The 21,538-nt window shown below is 51.6% G+C and overlaps 1 protein-coding gene across 1 annotated transcript in view; it reads right to left on the bottom strand.

Moving 5' to 3' along the window:
- Nucleotides 1-16,701, bottom strand: part of XKR6 (XK related 6) — a 205,859-nt gene extending 189,158 nt beyond the window's left edge. Inside the window, exon 1 of the mRNA XM_063330691.1 lies at nucleotides 15,907-16,701. Coding sequence (XP_063186761.1) covers nucleotides 15,907-16,640 — 734 coding nt within the window. The 5' untranslated portion in view covers nucleotides 16,641-16,701. The remainder of the gene's footprint in view (nucleotides 1-15,906) is intronic.
- Nucleotides 16,702-21,538: the final 4,837 nt, after the last annotated feature.

The following is a 21,538-nucleotide window of genomic DNA, read 5'->3' as shown; positions in this document are numbered from 1 at the left end:
AGCACACTGATGGAGGGATTATTCAGGTAAATGCTAGGTTATCCAGGCAAAGTTTCAGTACCAAAAAGCAGAGTTTAATCTTATTTTTTTGTTCTCCTGATTTTTTAAAAGGAAAATACTCCATTTACTTAGGGCTAATTTTTATTTTTCTTATGAGAATATATGGTTTTTTTTCCAGCCCACCTCTGCAGACTCTCCTGCACGTTCTGAGATACGGGACATTACCAGGAAGGACCAAGCAATAAGAGCATCCCTACGGGGTTCAGTTGTCTCTTGGGTTCATCGTCTGACAAGCAGACTTCAAACCGGCGTTCCCATCCCAATTAGGGAAACACCAACTTTAGAGCAGCTGTGGAAATGCTTGAGAACATTGGAACTTTGGGATGCCAAGGTTTTCCCACCATAAAACTGCAGCAGATCAACCATAATTTTTTGGCAAAATTGTAAATGACACCTGAAGTCCTGCCTGTATTCAACTACTGAAGGATAATTAAGTTGAAAATCTACAATTACATCTAATCTTAAATAACTGATAGGTTTTTTACTCCCAACATACAGTTTTTAACTCCCAACATACAGTTTTTAACTCCCAACATACAGTAGCTAAGACGCAATAATACTGGGAGCTTTGTGAAACCAATCAATAACTATTAAAGCTGGATCCCATCAGCCACCACCAGGTATTAGCCACTTTCTCAATATTTCAAGTATTCGGTTATTCTTAGATACAGTTAAAGTAGTAAAATGAAGTGGTCTCATACTGACACTGCGATAAATATGAGATTAAATATAGAACAAATTTATTACTCCCTGAAGTCCTACCGGGTGTCCTGATTTTCCCGTATCCACAACAGTACGGTTCACTTTGATGTTTTATTATCCCAGATCTAAAGCGCAGAATTGAAAAAGCAAAGCCCGTGCCGGTTCAAAGACCTCACCCAGCCACACCGGGAACGGAGCAAAACACCAAACGCGACCCGCAGATGGAGATGATCCCCCTCTGACAGCCATCACGTCCCGCTGTAAGCAAGTGGCACGCCGAGGCGGGCCATTTGTGACACCGAGCGCGGGTGACACATGGTGCCACCCCTGGAGTGCCCATGAGCTGGGAGAGGAACACGCCTGCAGGAGACGGCTTTTCCCAATACCCTGCTTTGAAGAAAGCGGAATAATCAACCCATTTTTAAACCACTGCTTTTTTTTTTTTTTTTAAGGGCTCTAAGGAGTTTTAAAGTAAATCAGTTAATTACTCAGATTGCTTTAAAAAAAAAATAAATAAAAAAGCAGCCCACAAATTAAGTTGAGCTGGGTCTGGGTGAAGATGGGTGACCCCAGAAGTGCACGTTTCTTGGCTCACTGCCTGTCCTGTGCTCCCAGGATGGTCCCAGCTTAATCCCACCGGGTCCTCACTGCGGAGCAAAGCATGCTGTAGAAAGCTGCGGGAGTGATGAACCACGTCCTCCCCCATCAGCATCTGCCGGGTGGGCTTACAAGGACACCAGCGTTTGGGTCTCAGCTAGATGGACATGCCTAGGCATTTCTCCATCACTCACCTTTAAGCATTAATACTCAAGAGACCCACTGAATATAAATCCCCCAAAGGCGACATTTACAATCTAATCCAGTGAAAGGATCCGGGCTCCACTACTGGACCACACATATGGGCCATAATACAAATTTAGACCCAAACAGGAGAACTATGTGGCCACATCCAAAAGCTAGAAGTGGTTTTTCATAGAATCACAGTATGGTTTGGGTGGGAAGGGACCTTTAAAGGCCACCTGGTCCAATCCCCCTGCCATGGGCAGGGACATCTTCAACTAGAGCAGGTTGCTCAGAGCCCCGTCCAACCTGGCCTGGGATGTTTCCAGGGATGGGGCAGCCACCTCCTCTCTGGGCAACCTGGGCCAGGGTTTCTCCATTTTGCTAGAGACTCTGATAGGCTGGATACACCTTCATCACCTGGGGAAAAAAACCCCACATATTATCATAAGAAAATAAAAATTAACCCTAAGGGGAATATTTCACTTCCAAAAGTGTTGCATCCTTCTGGGCTCCTCCTTGTACATTAGGACACTGCAGCCTCTGCAGCTCAATTGCGATGGGATCACCCTTGGCACAATTTTGGCCATGACCTACCAGTCTTCACCCCAGCAGCTCCTTGGCATCACTCAGGCTGGAGGCAGCCACCCCCTCCTGAAAGCCAAGAAACCTTAACACAACAGAAACAGCCACGCTATGCTAGCCCACCTCAGGGCCAGAGGACAAATCCTGCCATTACTCCACAAGTGAAGACATGGACGTTGAAGGCGAGTTCCCAGCAGGTGAGACAGAGGGCTCTACACTTGATGAGTGCACATGGTAGAACTTTGACAGAATCATAGAATCACAGAATGGTTTGGGTTGGAAGGGACCTTAAAGACCATCTAGTTCCAACCCCCTGCCCTGGGCAGGGACACCTCCCACCAGCCCAGATTGCTCCAAGCCCCGGCCAACCTGGCCTTGAACCCCTCCAGGGATGGGGCAGCCACAGCTTCTCTGGGCAACCTGGGCCAGGGGCTCACCACCCTCAGAGTGAAAAATTTCCTTCTGTGGAAAATGTCTTCCTTTTTTGTGGGTCTTTTATTCAAGGGAACAACCTGAAGCAGAGGAAAGCAACGAGATGGACCCATGGAGGGGCTCACCCACCATCCAAAAGCAGGCTGCATCAGATTTGGGGCTGGAGCCTTTCCCGGTGGTACGATCCATTCACATCAACACATGACAACGGAACAGGGCTGACAAGGACTAAGGCAAGATTAAGCATTCAGGAGAAAAGCACATCCTTGACAAAAAGAAGGGCGCGCAATTTTATCGCGCTGCCTTTCGACACAGCCATGTGCCGATGCAAAAGCCTCAACCTCCGGCTCCCGCTCTGGGTCTGATGCTCGTGAGATGAGCATCAGCTCATGAGATGCTCCAACTCATGAGCATCAGACTCATGAGTTGAGTCTGCTGCGGCTTTTCCCCAAAGAAACCATTTCTTCTTTCTTTGGGAAACAAAAGCATCGCAGCAACCTCTCCGCTACGTCATCAAGTCATCATGTTGGCTCAACAGCCTGTATATGGTGACTTCACACCCCAACGTGAGCTCGTATCTTCCCTGGGAGAGGACTCCCAGCCGTGCCTCCCGCGAGGGAGGAACAGACGCATTTCTGCAGTCAGTGCTTCGAGAGTCCTCGGTGCACGCTGTTCCAAATTATTTCCATTCCTAATTAATATTCATAGACGAACCACAATACTGCGCCTTCAATCAGCCGTCACACACCACCCACGCTAGATGAAAGGACAACTACACGAGATAAGCAGTTTATTGGATCAAAAGTCCCCTTTAGACGAGAAGACAGCTATTGCAACAGCGTAAAACTGATAGCATCCCATCACGGGTGTACGCACGGAGGAAGTATCAGGAAATCTCCCTCTTTAAACCAGATATTCAGCACAGAGGATGCACAACACAATTATTATGTTAATTTATCTGCATTTTTGTGCCTGCTTGAGGCTTGAGCTGGAGGTAGGAACTTATGTTTGAAAAGCTGGCATTTTGCGTTACTGAAAATGGCTACTTTAAAGACCTCCATCAACACCCAATTATACCATCAGCGATTCAAGTTGAATTCCCAATCCCTACTGTCAGCATCGCTGCCCCACCAGTCTCAAACGGTTCTGGGCGAGAAGAACCTCGCCTGCCCTTCAGTTTTTGCTTTTTCCTGCCATTTACGTCTTGCTCAAGCAAGATCCAGAAGGTGCTTTTCTGGATCCTCCTCCCCAAATCCAGCCTAAGGGGCAGAAATGAAGGATCTCGTCCACCCGCGCACAAGGTGGCCGGGGGATAAAAGACTGGCTGTAGCTGTCGAGCACTAGCCCTGCGCGGACAATAAATTAAAAAGACACCTGACAAAAATCACGTCAAGCCCACGCACAGTGACAAAAAGCATTTAACCCGTAACACCGCGTTCCCCTCTCTACCAGATGGGAAACTGGTATTTCCCAGTGATAACGGCAAGATGGTTAAAACGAGCAGGGAAATATTTATTGCCCACCGCTTTCCAGAGCTGTTCTGCTCCCCAGCCACGAGGGACTGAAACGGTCTGCCCAAGATAAAGCATATTTACACCCCTTGCCAGAAAGGGAAAGTATAAATATTTCCAAAGCTTTATGAAGGCTAGTACTTACAGTCATGCTTTGAAAGGGAAAGAATAAAGCAAAATATTCAATTAGAAAAAATTACTATAATTGCAGGTTCTATTTTATCCCTCCATTAAAGCAATAAAGTGCCTCGAAATATTGCTGAGCTGGGATACGGAGCTTAGTGCTACTTAACATTTTAATATACATCCGGGGGGCTAATTTAATTTAGATCTGGCATGAGGGTCTTCTCTCCCCCCGGCCCCTAATGCCTCCCCCTACACGTCTTAAAATACGGCTGGATATAAATGCAGGCTTCTCCCCCACGCCAAGGGATGTATATGCAGAGCTGAGGCTGGACATAAATTCTGACACATGCCAGCACGCCTCCAAAGCCAAAGAGGACATCAAGCACATACATGCACAGCTCCACGCATACAGAAACCCAGTTAAAAGTGGGTTTGCTTGCACCTGAAAGCTCTGATGACTGAATTATATCATTTATTTTTTTTTATTGAAGGACAATGTCCAATTTCTGCTTCCCAAAGAGAATCACAGACTGGCCGGGGTTGGAAGGGCCCTCTGGAGATCATGCCGTCCAACCCCCGGCCAGAGCAGGGTCACCCAGAGCAGGTGGCACAGGAACGCGTCCAGGCGGGGTTGGAATGTCTCCAGAGTCGGAGACTCCCCCACCTCTCTGGGCAGCTTGTGCCAGGGCTCTGCCACCCTCACAGCAAAGAAGTTCTTCCTCATGTTTAGGTGGAACTTCCTATGGTTGAGTTTGTGCCCGTTACCCCTTGTCCTGTCCCCAGGCACCACTGAGAAGAGCCTGGCCCCATCCTCCTGACACCCACCCTTTAACATCAAACAAAATCCTCTCAGAAATGTAAAATCACCCCATTTTTGCTCTAATAGCGCATTTAATCCCACGGGAAGGGATTTGCCATCGAAAGTCACTGAGCGAGCAACGCTGAGGCTGAAGAAGGGGGCTCCTGCTCCCAGCCCCGGCTCTCGCCACGTTTTCTCCACATTACAACGCTACAAGACGCCGTTTTCTGAATATAACCTCGTTCCTCCCTGCGACAGAAGATAAGTGAATCTTATTTTAGGGAGCCCTTCATCCTTTTAATTAAACAAATTAATATCACTTCCCCGTATCTCATAGCCTCCATTATCTTTTGTGAACTCCTACAATTCTGTTGTAAAGATATATTGAAAAAGCGCTAATTGAGATAATCTCTGGAATTCAAGAGTTAGTATATTTTTAGCCATGTTTTAAAACTATTTTCCCTTTGTTTCTGGAATGCCTCCCATCCTTCCTCCCATGCCAGACTGTTTACATTATTTAAATGCCTTCTGCTTATACCACTCTTTACAATTTTTACTTCAACAACATCGGCCTCCGTTGCTCTTTTTTCCCTCACTTAGACATAACTGGGATGAATTCCAATCCCAAACCGAAAACCACTCCTGGTGCTTTACTGCTGTCTTCTGTGTTCAGTACATCAGGCAACGCATTACTGCCAGTCCTATCATCCGGGACTGCCTGGCGGGGGGGGAAAACCAAGCACAAAGAGTTAAACTGTTCTTCTTTCACAATAGAAACCGGGAAATTGTGATTTTTTTCCCAGACACTGGAAATCTCTGCAAACTCGCAGGGATACCTGTCACCCCCCTGCTTTAGCAGACAAACCTGAGCCACCCCACTGAAAGGACATCACTCCTTTATTCTTGGGAGAGAGCTGTGAAGCCCATTGTGCAAGCAGAAGCACGGCCCGGCACCCCTGCCCCACTGCTGCCCTATAGAAAACCCCATGGGGCGAGACCCACAAGCTGCAGGAGGCTCCGGCAGCTGGCCAGGCTTCTCTGTCACTTGGGTTTGATTTGTTTTTTCCGCCGGTTTAATTAGAAAGGTGATAAAGGCAGCTCCAGGTGCCCGAGCCTTTTGCACTGTGGCTCCTGAGGAGTTTTTAATAAGAGTTCTGCCGAAGTGGTGGGGGTTTTACGGCAAATTTTTTCCCGCCTCAAGATGACCTGCAAAGGTAGAAAGGGTGATAAAGCACAACAGCCTACTGAGTTTTTCCAGCACGAGCGCAGACCTCTGCAGTGTTAATTTAAGCCTGTTCAAAACAGGCTTGTTTTCCATAGTCCCCGTTCACAGACCATCTCCGGCAGGGCACTGAGGCAGCATTTATGATTCACTCCTGGCTTAGTCCGATTTCCCATGGGGTTTGGGGACAAGTGAGGACATGCCTATTCCCTCACCCCATCCTGTGCAAAAGGGGATACAACACACAGGTATTTATTCGGGACGCAAAAATCCTCAAGAGCCTCCGCATCCAACCAAAGCATCCTAACGTGCAACCATGCAGGCAGAGTGGAGCGGAGGAAGAGGAGGTCGGCGCGATAAAGGCTCTGGGCTTGAACGCAGGAGGTTTCAGCAAAGCTGCCAATTCTGCAAAAGATCTTCCGTGCGGCTGAAGTCACTTAAGGACAGACTGTGAATATTTCATAGGTGAACCTGAGCTCTCACAGATTTCAGAAGAAAGGAGACGTGAGCAGAAGCACAGTCTTCAGGTCCCGTTATGGTTTTGGGGACACATTTAAGATTGCCTTTCGCTCTATTTTTTGTCTCTTGGCCAAGATCTGATTTTGCTCTGACAGGGCTGCTGGTTCAGCTAGGGCTTCGAGACGCTGAAGGAAGGAATAACACATCCATTTATACTGAAATAAGGAAAGCAGACACAGACACATAGCTTAGCCATCCAAGCATGTGCATACTTTAAATGGAGTACTCAGCCCATGGGTCAGATTTGACCAAGGGCGGACAAATAGCACCTCCTGAGACTCCTCCTGAGCAACACAAACGTGGCTCCTACGCTACAGCAGATACATGAATCACAGAATGGTTCGGGTTGGAAGGGACCTTGAAGATCATCCAGTGCCACCCCCCTGCCCTGGGCAGGGACACCTCCCACCAGACCAGGTTGCTCCAAGCCCCGTCCAACCTGGCCTTGAACCCCTCCAGGGATGGGGCAGCCACAGATTCTCTGGGCAACCTGGGCCAGGGGCTCACCACCCTCACACCAAAGAATTTCTTCCTCAGATCCAATCTAAATCTCCCCTCTTTCAGCTTAAAACTGTTCCCCCTTGTCCTATCACTCCACTCCCTGATCAAGAGTCCCTCCCCATCTTCCCTGTAGGCCTCCCTTTAGGTATAACCAAACGTAGGCTGAAACTGGAATATAGGGTGGTGGGCAGTAGAAATTCCCAGAGCGGGGGGAGTTGCAAAACTAATAAAATAAAAATCCAGCCATGGGGAGCTGCAGCGGGATGCTGCCAGCCATCCTGGGACACAGCCAAATGCTCAGTCCCGCAACCCAAGAGATTTTTGGAGCATCCTTGACACTGCAGGCACCACCACTCCCCAAGGACACGGGATGTGCCTGTTGATCTGCCTGCAAAGGTCACCCTGTTCTGCTCAACAGGGTTAGAAACGCAAGCTGTTCCTCCCACCGCCAGACTGCTGCCAGGTTTGAGGATTTTCTAAAGATCCGTCACCCCAGGAAAGCTCTTTCCCCATTTTTTGGGAATCCGGTTTGGAAAAGCATCTCAGGTGCCCTAAAGCAGTCGTAGCAGACTAAGGCATCAGCCTGAATCCCAGCACATCAGAAGAAGGTGGGTCAATGAAGTAACAGTATCTGGCACATGTTCTTTGCTTATTATGCCTTTAATTACAATTTAATTTTATCTCTAGCTATAGCAAAGCATTACTCTGATTCATAGGTCCTCCTGCCTAAAAGCTTTCAGGTGTTAAAACACTGGCTTATACTACCACTGATTTTCGTGACAGCGAGGTGCTAAAAATCAAGTCAGGATTCCAGGGAAATAAAGCAAAATGAAAGTACAGGGAGAAGTTCTGCGAGGGATCCAGACTCCTCCATAGGCTCGCCTTCATTCCCCAAGGAAAATTACACGTTTGACGTCCAATTTCTGTTCCTTGCAGTCTCAAGACAGCGAAAGCAGCTCTCCTCCAAAGAGATGCTTTATCACCATCAGTTCTACCTCCATCCTTTTCATTAAAGGAAATGCTCCCTGAATAACCTACATTTGTACTGAGAGGAGAACCACTGCAAGGAATAAAGCTTAGCTCAATGCAGCTAAAAGCAAAATGGAAGTGTCTAGAAAGGCAGAAAATAGAGAGCTTATGATTTTAACATAAAAATAAAGGTGAGCCATCTTTCCTCCTTCCCTTGGCACCCTGCCTTCCCTCCACCAGGAGAGGCACTTTCAGGTTGCCGCTGGCATTAGAGATGAAGCCATGGGGTACTTGGAAGAAAAGGCACGACTGTGTCCTAGACTTCACCATGAAGCCTGAGCAACTGAAAAGGGACATTCTGGTCAAAGACCATGCAGGTAGCAGCATTTAAGAAAGCCGCCTGCAACCCAGCTTCAAAGCAGCCTTCTGCCCTTATAGAGTCATGGAATTGTTTAGGTTGGAAGGGACCTTAAAGATCGTCTAGTTCCAACCCCCCTGCCATGGGCAGGGACACCTCCCAGCAGACCAGGTTGCTCAAAGCTCCACCCAGGCTGGCCTTGGAGATGGTCTCTTGAAAATACCTAGCACCAGTGTCCTCACCTTGAAAGCCATGGAAACTTCATGCTGGTTCCAGAAAGAACACAGTCAGGTCACCAAAGCATTTCTGCTTCCCCTTCCCTCTCCCCACACACCATGGTGGAGAGGTGATGAGCTGCTGTCACTGCAGGACCACCTTACCCACAGGGCACCTTGTGCCCACATGGCTCTTCCTCAACACAATCCCCACCTCCAAGAGCAAACCAAACTCCAGTCCCTCCTCCAGATCCTGCTCATCCACCTACCCAAGCCACACCATCACTGCAGGAACGCTGAATTGCATAGGAAGGCGAGTTCCCAACAGGTCAGGGCAGCAGTTACTTCTCCCATGAAAAGATTTGGAGAAAACTCTGCCCTCCCAAGGCTGGCACAGCAGATCTGCTTCAACATCTGTGGTTTGACCCCCTCTAGTGGGTAGCACTCAACAAGACACCGAGCCTTACCACCACCTCGCAACCAATGGAGACCCTACTCAAGTGATAAAGCCTTTTTTGTTATTGTGATGATGATTATTTTCCCACGCACAGAACCTACCTGCCTTGCACTTCCGATTCAATGTCTTTGGACCTCTACGCCCGCAGCCTGACACTTCCCTACAGAGATACTGCAGAAAATTCTTAGAAATGGGGGCAGAACGGGTACGGTTTTTGGAAGGGAGAACCACCTCGCTGGGGGGGGAAAAAAAAAAAAAATTATACCCCAGACCTGATTTTGTAGGGAGAACATATTTATCATCTATCCCAGAATGTCTTCCCTCTGCCAACTTGTCAAAAGCTGACAAAACTCCATACTATAAAAGCAAGCTGTTAAAACTTGGCTAAAGGGAAAAACTTAGCTGCCAGACAAGCTAACCAGAAAAAGCTGAAAAAAATATTCCGAGTGTGCCAGGGCAGGCAGTAAATTTACAGAAAGGCTCTACAGAGCTGAACATCCCAAACCAAGACAAGGAGGCAGTGTTAGGTCAGCAGCTTCTCGCTCATCTGTCATTTGACAAGCAGATGTCTCCCACTTCAAGGGACTTGGGTAGATATCTTAAGAGTTGTAGCTGCCTCTGTATCTAAACTATCCGAAGTAGGATGTATTTAACTCACAGTTCATCCCAGAACAAAGTATTTTAGTAGAGCCTAAGCCCACTCATCACGTAGTCATTAAATACCACATATTCCATTTAAACCCATTGATTCATCTCCTTCCACCTCCAGGCGTGCCAAAAGCTGAACAACTCATAGATTTGGTCTTTCCACTAATAAACAAGATATCAAGTCTTCGCCTAGATTTTAGGAATTTTTCTTTTAACCACACACAAACACAAGGTGTTTTTAATGTCAGAACAGTGACAAGGGTTGTTCTGGGTTGTTTGGTTGTTTTTTCACAGAGTGTTTTTCTTCTAAATAGGTATTCAGATCAGTTTGAAAAACAAAAGCCGCAAACATAGTACAGTCAAGTCACGAAACTTACCGTTACTGACAGTTTAACAGACACAAGAGCGATTTCCAGCTGATCAGCATTCATTTTAGCTCAAACTCCGCATACTGTTAATCCAATGGAATCCAATAATGTTTTCTTTAATAGCACGCCGTGACGCGAAGGATCATACTTTATACTCTAACCCTTGTACTCCAGGACAGCAACCACGACCCACTAACCCACTTCCAACAGAGGTTAAAGAAAGGGACATCAGACACAGAAGTTCTGCTCTTAATTGCCATTAATACAACTTGCGCAACTACCCAAGACACGAAAACTTCAAGTCTCCTCAATTTATACAGCTGAATGGCTTCAGCGAAAGCAACAGCCCTGGCAAGCTCTGACGGCCGACCCGCTTTCAGCCTGTTTCCAGCAAAACCACAGCACTGCAACATCCCTCCTCAATGAAGAGCTCTTCTGCAGCTCCCAGCGAGGGCAGCGGCTCAATAGCGAGCGTGATGTGCCCCGGCTGGCATCCTTTCCTTTCTGGATAGTCTGGCTGAATTGTTCTAGTCTTCAAGGTAATCTAGGAGATTTAAAAGAAAAGGCGAAAACTGCAGATTTATAATGGTAAAAAAAATCAGGACCTGAGCTTTATCACTCTCAATGCCATTTGAAATCGTACTACTTCAAGCAAGAATTAAATATATATATATATACACACCTATATGCGTATGCACACACATGTTTTTACAATGTATATGCATACTTTCTTTCCAGCAGCCGCTATAGGCAGGCAGTATTAACACAGCCTTAGGCTGTCAGCAGAGCAAAAAAAACAGCCACAAAAAAAAATCAGGAATATGATAAAGTACTTGCATCGCGCACACACCCACCCCCCCCAGCACTCCTGCCTGGTCACGATTCACTCTCTGAATAGGACAACAGAGGACACGAACAGAAGACAAAGCCCCCACCCAGATGATTGCTCAAAAAACAACCAGCTACTTCTCCCACAATCCTGACAAAATGAAGAGAGGGTCTTGCTAAAATAAGAGCCCGATGTATGTTTATATTTCTGCTGTGAAATGTTATTTATTCATCATCTTATTGGCAAGCTGTCCCGACGCTGAGGAAAAGTCCCTACAGGAACTGTGTTATCCCCCCAAATCAAAACCCAGATGAAATAAAGCTTCCCAAGAAGCGAAAGCCCTCGGCAATTCCGGACGAGGATTTCTGTAAGACTAATCTGCCCCCTCTATTCTCTACGACTTTGCTTCCAGCTGCTGAGCAACAGCCACAACAGCCTCTACCAAACGCACGATCCCGATTACGCTCCATGTGATCCCGATTACGCTACATCCCGCCGTCTCCGCGATTACGCAGGAAACCGGGCTGGCTGCATCCCCTTCTGAACTTATATCGTCCCGGGTCTTCTTCCTCCTCTGTCCCCCCCCGCCACGTATAAACTTCTTCCCAGCACCAAGCGATTTAAGCTGCAGGCGAACACCGCGAAACCAGCGCTTTCCACTATTAGTCCCATCACCGCATTCAGGATTAATTTTAATGGTGTTGGCAATAGCTACAGTGGGAATGCAAAAAGACACCCTCGTGGAGGTTAGCCCACGGATCCCATGAAGTTAATTCTTGCTCTGGTCAGATACTGGGAGGCAGCTCCACACCGTCGTACCTTAAAAAGCGGGAGCCGTGTGCTAGTGGGATTTAGGGATCAACAGGAGAGAAAGCTGCCTTATTTCACCTAACGCCAGCCGATCTGCAGAGCTCCTTTTCGGCAGTCCCAGCCCTGCACAACCTCAGAAGCAAACGTTTTTCTCTGCATTAATAAAGTCTGGGCAACTTGCGCCTTGCTTCTTCGTATTAACGAGGGTAAAAAAAATAAATAAAATCACCCCTCCATCTCTGCTGGCATCGCTTTGGTGTCCCCCTCCCCACCTTGTTCACTCAAGCACACGGGTGTTTTGGCAAATGCCGGGTTTCAACACAATTATTTCGTTTTGCCTGGCTGGAAGAAAGGAAAAATCCAACTTGCCAGAGGAGCATCTGCATCGAGAACTGCTTTTGCTGATGGGCTCAGCAGTCGGGAGTACCAGGGGAAGCAGGAGAAAGGGTCGCGGACCAATTCATCATTCAGGCACGCATCACCCGCAGACATCCCCCTCCCGCCACCCCCCAGCCCAAATCTCAGCCACAAAAAAATAATGTAAATAAATAAATAGGAGAAACCCCCAAGCAGAAGTTAAGAACAAATGTGCTTTGAACGCTACGCAAATGACATTGAAGATGCAGAAGAAATATGTATTTGCTGTTGCGCTGCCCGATCTCCCGGGCTGATTTCCTAGGTATACATTTCACGCACCCTTCCTACGCAGATCCTCTCCCCTCCACCCCCTCGGCTTCTTTAAAAATAATAAAAAAAAAAAAAATTTAAAAAAAATAAAAAAATCTTTGATGTGTATATTCATTTTATCCGGGGAGAGAGCGGTGTCCTCAGAAGAGGTGTCAAGGCCCTCCCCTGCCTCCACCCACGCAGCCCTCCCCCAGGCTCAACCATGCTGTCTCCATCTTAACTCCAGCCACTTCTTCATTAGGCGGCAGAATTAACCCCTTCTAGCCGAAAAAGAGAAGGACTTCCCCATCAACCACCACATTCTGCCTTCCCCTTCCTCTTTTCTCCCATCCAAAAAAAATTCCTAAAATCCATCAGCGAGCTTATTTTTGCCCCTTTTAATTCTATCTGGGAAATACCAACGCAGGGGTATTAACCCTTCCAGCGAGCCCCTCCAGGGCTTCCCACCGCTTCCCCGTGATGCGTCACCTTCTCCCCCCTTAAAAAAAATCACCTTCTTCTCCCCAAGGATTATTTTTAAAGCTACAAAAACCCAACCAACCCCATCTGCAGCCTCTTCCCTACAGTCTTAACCCATCCGTGGGGTGGAGGGGGGCATCCAGCACCCCGCGACACAACGCGAAGGCTTCCCTCCACCCTCCGTCACCCACATCTCCCACCCCTTCCATCTTATTAACCCGGCGTCCCATCTCAGAGGACTCTGGGCCACGCCGGGTTCTTCACAGTTGTCCTTACAACACCCCTTTCGGTAAGACCGACATCTCTGTTGGAAGTGTTTGCATCTACAGGCTTTCATCCCGGAGAATCCCTCCCACATCTCTTTTTTTGGGGAGGATAATGCAATTTTCAGCTCACTCCAAAGGATGCTTTTTTTATTCCCACACTCTCCTCTGACCAGCATCTCCCTCTACCCCGGGAGCTGCTGGCGGGGAACAGCCCCCATCCCTGACCTTCAGCCTCACACCGGCAACCCCACCGCCATCCCCACTCCCCGGAGGAGAAGGTTTCTTCTTTTGCCAAAGCCACAGCATCAGGCTGCGTTTTTCCACTCCCACAACCTGCTCCTTCGGTGCCGGGTTGGGGGGGGCATCTCCCCCTCCGCTGTGTGGGGAGAGATTCTCCGGGATGGATGCAACCCTCACACCCTCATCATCTATGGGGGGTTTGATCCACGCCAAGAGGACACCGACCCTCTGGAAATGGCACATCCCAGCGCTCGGCAGCCGGCGGGGGCGGGGGGGGTGTCCGCTGTCTTCTCCCCCTTTCTGAAGCAGCCCCCGCCTTTCTGTGGGGGCTCCCCATCTCCAGAAGGGGAGTGGTGGGACATGTCCTCCCCAGGGACACAGGACCTCCCTCTGCAGCGCTGCCAGTGCGAGGGTCACCCCCAGCCCCGGGCCTGCCTCCACGCTGTCACCCGTGGGGTGTCCCCCCACCCACCAGCTCCTGTCGGGAAGAGCAGCTCCATCCTTCCCCCCCCTGCCCTGCCCCACGGCTGTGGGGCAACAAGAGCCACCCCATCCTTGAGGCACCATGTACAGCCCCACGGAGAGAGAACCCTTTCCAGCCCCCATGCTCATGGGGGGCACCGACCCGTGTCCCCTCCAGGCTGTGAGGTGACAGCAGCCCCCATTCCCCTCTCCCCAGCCCCACATGCTCATTTGGGGGGCACCTCTCCTCCCTTCGGGGTTCTCCTCAGTGAAACAGGGGTCACCCCAAATCTCCACATAGGGGGCACCAACCCACATCCTGCTTGGACCAACAAACCCCACTCCTCCCACCTCAGCCCCACAGACGCATTCTGGGGGAACTTCTCTTCCCCTCGGACATCCCCTCAGCACAAGGCGGGGGCTCACACCTCCTCCACCCAGGGGAGCACTGACCCACATCCACAGTGGACCATGGGGTGACAATGACCCCCATGTCCCACACCTCAGACCCACAGCCTCATTTTGTGGGAATCTCTCCTCACCCAAAGTGGGAGTAACCCCCGAATCTCTTCTCCTTCTCCATGTGGGGGACACAGCACTGACCACGACCAGCTCAGACCACGAGGTGACACTGACTCACATCCATCTCAGACCACGAGCTGACAGCGACCCTCATCCGCCCCACCTCAGCCAGGGGACAGTGACCCACCTCTGCCTCAAACCATGAAATGACAATGACCCACATTCACCTCGGACCATGAGGTGATGCTGACCCACATCCACCTCAAACCACGAGATGACGCTGACCCACATCCACCTCAAACCACGAGATGACACTGACCCCCATCAGCCCCACTGCAGCCAGGGAAGAGTGATCCACCTCAAACCATGAAGGGACAGCGACCTCATCAATCCCACACCAGCCAGAGGACAGTGACCCACCTCCACCTCAAACCATGAGGTGACACTGACCCACGTCCACCTCAGACCATGAGGTGACACTGACCCCCACTGGCCCCACTTCAGCCAAGGGACAGCGACCCCCAGCCGCCTCAAACCACGAGGTGACAGTGATGCCCATCTGCTCCACCTCAACCAGGGGACACTGACCTACCTCAAACCATGAGGTGACAGCAACCAACATCCACCTTGGACCATGAGGTGACAGTGACCCACATCCATCTCAGACCATGAGCTGACACTGACCCATGTCCACCTTGGACCATGAGGTGACAGTGACCCACATCCATCTCAGGCCACGAGCTGACACTGACCCACGTCCACCTTGGACCATGAGCTGACAGCAATCCCCATCCACCCCACCTCAGCCAGGGGACACTGACCCACCTCAAACCATGAGGTGACACTGACCCATGTCCATCTCAGACCATGAGCTGACAGTGACCCACGACTAGATTGGACCACGAGCTGACAGTGATCTCTATCCACCGCATCTTAGCCAGGGGACACTGACCCACCTCAAACCATGACGTGACACTGACCCACGTCTACCTTGGACCACGAGCTGACAACGACCCCCATCCACCCCACCTCAGCCAGGGGACACTGACCCCCTCCAACCATGAGGTGACACTGACCCCCGTCCACCTTGGGCCGTGAGGTGACACTGAGGCACGTCCACCTCAGACCACGACCTGACAACGACCCCCACCCGCCCCACCTCAGCCGGGGGGACACCGACCCCCCTCACACCATGCGGCAGCGACGCCCGCCCGCCCCACCTCAGCCAGGGGACGGCGACCCGCGCCCGGGACGCACCGACACCCGCACCCCCCGCCATGTCGGACAACGCGCTGCCGGCCACCCCCGGGGGATGGCGGGCGGGGAGGGGGGGGACACACGCGACACACGGCGGGGTGGACACCCGGCCGCCCCCTTACCTCCAGACCTGCCCCAGCTGCAGCAGGTGGATGACGGACTGCCAGACCCAGACGGAGATCCTGCAGAGGCGCTGCGCCCCGGGGGTGGCGGTGCCGGCGGCTCCTCCTACCCCGCCGGCGGGTCCCCCCCGCCGGCCGACGGCCCCCATCATGGGCGGCCCGCGGCTGCTGAGGCCCTGCACGGCCCCCAGCCCGCCGCCCGTGAAGTCCTGCACGAACCAGCGGAAGCTGAGGATCTGCACCAGCACCGAGGGCAGCAGGACGAAGGCCAGCGTCAGGCCGCACCAGACGTAGTCCCGCCGGCCGTAGTGGTGCAGCGCCAGCCACAGGTCCGTCCCCACGTCCCCCACCAGCACCAGCAGCGCCAGCACGATCCACAGGCAGTCCAGCCACGGCCGCTCGACCCCCTCGCCGGCCTCCGGCGCCCGCGGCGGCCCCTCGGCGGCGGGGCGCGGGGCCAGCGGTTCGGCGGCGGCGGCGGCGGCCGCCCGCCCGAAGAGGCTCCGCAGGCAGGCGCTCCGGCAGCCCCAGTAGCACGACGACGTGTTGCAGCAGTGGCAGATGTGCAAGGAGCTGCTGCCGCCCGGCTCCTCCGCGCCCTCGGCCGCCGCTGCCCCGACGCCGCCGCAGACGCCCGCCGCCGCCGCCGCCGCCTCGTCCAGGTTGTGCAGCTGGGCGAAGCCCACCCCGCCGCCGCCGCCGCCGCCGCCGCCGCCATCCGACTTGGCCGCCATCTTGCTGCCGCCGCCGCCGCCGCCGCGTCTCCGGCCCCTTCGCCGGGCGCGCTCGCTCGCTCTGCCCCCCCCGTCCCCGCTGCCGGCACCCCCCCACCCGCCGCCCGCCCGCCTGCCCGCCCGCCGCTTCCGGGGGCGGCGCTTCCGCGCCCGCGCAGGACGGGACGGGACGGGCCGCCTAGCGACGGAGCGGGGCAGCGACCCAGGGGGACGCGCTCGGAGGGGCAGCCACCGGGGGGGACAGCGGCCGAGGGGGGGCAGCCGCCGCCGGACGGGCCGGGAACGGCCGGGCAGCAGGAAGGGAGCGGCCCCCGCGTTCGGTGCTGCGCTCTGCCGGCACCCAGCGCTGCCCGCCGTCCTTCCCCATTGCACCAGTTCCAGTTGCACCAGCACCCAGCACTGCCCTCTGCTCCGTCCCCATTGCACCGGCACCCACTGCTGCCCCCTGCCCCATCCCCATTGCACCAGTTCCCATTGCACTGGCACCCAGTACTGCCCATTGCCCCATCCCCATTGCACCAGTTCCCATTGCACTGGTACCCACTGCTGCCCCCTGCCCCATCCCCATTGCACCAGTTCCCATTGCACTGGCACCCAGTACCACCCATTGCCCCATCCCCATTGCACCAGTTCCCATTGCACTGGTACCCAGTGCTGCCTGCTGCCACATCCCCATTGCACCAGTTGCTGTTGCACTGGTACCCAGTGCTGCCCTCTGCCTCATCCCCATTGCACCAGTTCCAGTTGCACGAGCACCCAGTACTGCCCATTGCCCCATCCCCACTGCCCCAGTTCCCCTTGCACCACCACCCACTGCTGCCTCTGCCCCATCCCCATTGCACCAGTTCCTATTGCACTGGCACCCAGCACTGCCCTCTGCTCCGTCCCCATTGCACTGGTACCCACTGCTGCCCCCTGCCCCATCCCCATTGCACCAGCACCCACTGCCCTGTCCCCATTGCACCAGTTCCAGTTGCACGAGCACCCAGTACTGCCCATTGCCCCATCCCCATTGCACCAGTTCCCATTGCACTGGTACCCAGTACTGCCCATTGCCCCATCCCCACTGCCCCAGTTCCCCTTGCACCACCACCCACTGCTGCCTCTGCCCCATCCCCATTGCACCAGTTCCTATTGCAGTGGCACCCAGCACTGTCCTCTGCTCTGTCCCCATTGTGCCAGTTCCCACCGCTGCCCGCTGCCCACTCCCCCATCCCCATTGCACCAGCACCCACTGCACTTCTCCCCATCTCCTCTGCATTAGCACCTCCACTCCCCCTCTGTACGCTGACACCAGCATCCCCCAGACCATCCTCGGCCAGGGCTCCTTGTGCTGACCCCATCCCATTCCCAAATCAGCTCCCCAGCCCAGTGTTTGGGCGCCCAAACCCCTGTCCTGCAGTGCAACCTCCCTGTCCCCGTGACCTGCTCACCCTCAAATCCCAGGACAACCCCTCTGCCACCCAGGTTGTCCTCAGCCCACCCCAAGCCAGGCTGCCTCCCCCCTTCCCACCTCCAGCCAGCTCCAGGTCCTCCTCTGGGTTCCTCTCTGCCTTTTCCCATCCTCTGGCTATGCTGGGGAAGGGAGGCTCCTGTCCCACCCCCATCCCATAGGTCCCCCATCGCATCCCAGAGGTCTCCAAGCTCACCTCAGCACCCAGACCTCACTTGGCCTCAGTGACCTCCCAAATCCCCCACCGCAGTGTCCTCCTGTCCCTCCCCTAAACACAAAATCCCCCATCCTCTGTCCTCCTCTGCCCTTGTGCCTTCCTCACCCTCTTTGGGGGACCCTGTTTCACCCCCCCTGTTCTTACAGGGTCAGGCAAACCCACCAGCTCCTCTCCATGGGCTCAGCTCCTTGCTGGAGGAGACAAAACTCTGGCCAGCTTTGAAAACGGCTCCCAGCTCCAGTTTTGGGATCTGCCTGGGGCTGAGCAGGTATTTCACCCAAGGATCCACTGGCAGGCCAGGGAAAACAAATTCAAGGTCCTTCCCTCCCCTCCGTCCCCCCAGTTCCCTTTCTACCAGTTCACATTTGTTCCTTCATCGTATCTGTCTTTCCTGTGCTGTCTTGTGCTGTCCTCTGTAGGTTACAATCTCCCCTTTTTTCTGTTGTTTTATTTTTTTTTCCCATTCCATAACCAAGCTCCTTCCAGATGCTCCTTCTGCAGCTTTTTACTCTTCCCATGGGCTCTTGTTCTGCCTCTCTCTGTGGGAGTTTGAATTCTGCCCTTTCTCTTTTTGTTTTTTTTTTTTTTTTTTTTTTCTTAAAAGTTGTGGCAAAATATCAGGGCTGATAGATCCAGAACTGGCTGCCAAAGTTGCTGCTTTGCAGAGTCTAAATTTCAACAGGGGAAAAAAAAAAAAAACCAAACCAAAACCCAAGCATGTGGAAAGGTGCATAATTGCAGATAAAATGCTTTTTCCAGGGAGACAAAATTAATTTAATCTTGAGAAGAGTGGGAGGACATGCACAGAGGAAATAAGCTGTCTGGGAAGCACGGATTTGGCCTTTCCGAGTGATGTCGAAGGAGTTCAAAAGTTATGCGAAGTCTGAAAGACGCCGCTGGTTTTGAAACGGTTGGATCGTCCTGTAGCAGAGAGACAGAAGAAAGGGAACGGGAAGCAAAGCTCGGCGCATTGTCCGGATGAACGCGCTCTGATGCACGCCCGTATGAGGCCGAATCAAAGTCATTTGCAGCGCACAAAACTCCGGCACAAAGTTCTTCAAAAGGGGAAAACTGGTGTTAGAGAAATAATGGGATCGCAGAGGACGTGATCCTGCAGGTCCCCACGATGCTGAATTTAAACGCTGCGGACAGTCCCTTATTTTCTGCTGACTTAACCTGTGGCAAGAAATAGGAATATAGAAATAAATGAGGCAAACGCCAGCTCTCAACTTGATCAAAATTAATTCTTGTGCATAAGGGCTTGTATAATAATGTATATATATACCATAAAATTCCTCTCCTGTTTGACACTTTAAAATCTAAGCAGTAAATATGTAAGAAATCAGGACTCTGGGACCCATGTTCTTGGGTGAGAGGCACCCGTATGAAGCTTAAACTTTTGTTTTGCAGTACGATGGGATATAAATGGAAGCATTCCTCATTTCTTCAAACTGTTCTATGTAGCAGATTTGCTACATATGATTTGAAAAGGAAAAAAAAAAAAAACACCTCACCAAAACAGCACAGAAGTAATAAAACTATTTGGTCTTATTATTTAAATAGAAGTGTAGGTGCACATTGCATTTCATGAACCAATAAGGGGGCAGAAGAGTCATCTGTTTTGATACAAAAACAACCCAAACTTGTGCGATGAGACATACGGGTGGGAGAAAACAGCAGTTAAGGATTTTAGCGTTGGCACACGAAGTGAGAAAAGCAGCTGCTTGGGCAATATATGACATGCTACAATACAGAGTTGAAGCTGCCTCTGAATTTCTCGGTGTATTTGTGGTCACCTGTGTCCAAGAAGGGTGAATTCAGACCGGAATATGTGCTGGGAAGAGCCAGGCGTTGACCAGAAGTTGGGACAACCTGTCTTTCTACTGTGGACTGGAAGAATTTGGCTTGTTTAGTTAAGCAAAATGTGATTAGAGAGGGAGTATGTTTTCTGCCTATAAATACATCCTGGGAAGTAAATGCAAGTGAAGGGAAAGGCGTTGAGACACTGAAGGGCAGCAGCAGAAGAGTAAATGAGTAGGAAATGGCCATGAATATATTTAGACTAGAAATCGGAAGAGCCTTCCAGTAGGAGTTGCAGAGACTAAAAAAAAAAACTGAACCACAAAACTAACTAGTTTTAACACATAGCTTCGTAATGTTACAAAGCAAATCGCATGCCAATGTGAAACAATAAACAGTTGGGATGAAAAGCCCTTGAAAGGTTTTCCAGCTCGGATCATCTCTCCTTGGAAAGATCTTGTCCATTTTGATGCATGGTACGCTACGTTCCTTCCTGCATCAGGCGATGAGTCACGGATACATGACTCCGTGGGTGGCCAGAAGTGATATCTCCACCACTTACATCTTTAATTCCTGATTATCCCATGATGTTCTCCAGCTCCTGCTCACTCACTTAAGCACTCAGCAGAGATGTAGCTGCCTTCAAAGCACCCCACAAACCCTTCATTTCCCTGGTACCCACAGCCACCTCCACATGGTCGCTTCGGCCAAGGACATGGGACATGCTTTGCCCCTGTGATCAACAAGAGCTTCACTCACTCCTGCTTTGCAGTAGCACTGGCCCTTCCAGAGAGCTGAAAGAGTCCTTAGTCAGAGCCTGTTTCTTTTATTAGCCAACACAATGTATTTTTGAGGGTTTTTTGGATGTTGCAGTGTCAATCACACCCGTGTTGATACCTCTCTTAACTCATATGTTAAGAGAGATTTCTTCTTCACGAAGAAATTCTTCCCTTTGAGGGTGGTGAGCCCCTGGCCCAGGTTGCCCAGAGAAGCTGTGGCTGCCCCATCCCTGGAGAGGTTCAAGGCCAGGTTGGACGGGGCTTGGAGCAACCTGGTCTGGTGGGAGGTGTCCCTGCCCAGGGCAGGGGGGTGGAACTGGATGATCTTGAAGGTCCCTTCCAACCCAAACCATTCCATGATTCTGTGTTTGAGAGGAGAAAGCTTTTCTCAGCGCTAAGCAGCAACCCACGCTTCCGTCACGCTGGAGGCACTTGTGTCCAGAGGTCCGGGTAAACTCTGGGTGACCCGTAGATCTGCAAGTATTTATAAAACATGTTTAGCAAGGGTTTTTGCCTTGCAGCACTCAGGGCTGATCCATCTGTGCCTCTCATTTCAAGTGTAGACACCAGGAAGGGGAGCCGTTTTTGGTACTCCAGCAGCACCGGGGCATGGGCTCAGAACCTCCTTGTGCTGGTTGGTTAAAGGCCT

The sequence above is a fragment of the Chroicocephalus ridibundus genome, chromosome 3 (assembly GCF_963924245.1).
Source record: "Chroicocephalus ridibundus chromosome 3, bChrRid1.1, whole genome shotgun sequence".
NCBI classification, from domain to species: Eukaryota; Metazoa; Chordata; class Aves; order Charadriiformes; family Laridae; genus Chroicocephalus; species Chroicocephalus ridibundus.
This window is presented reverse-complemented; position numbering and strand designations above follow the sequence as displayed.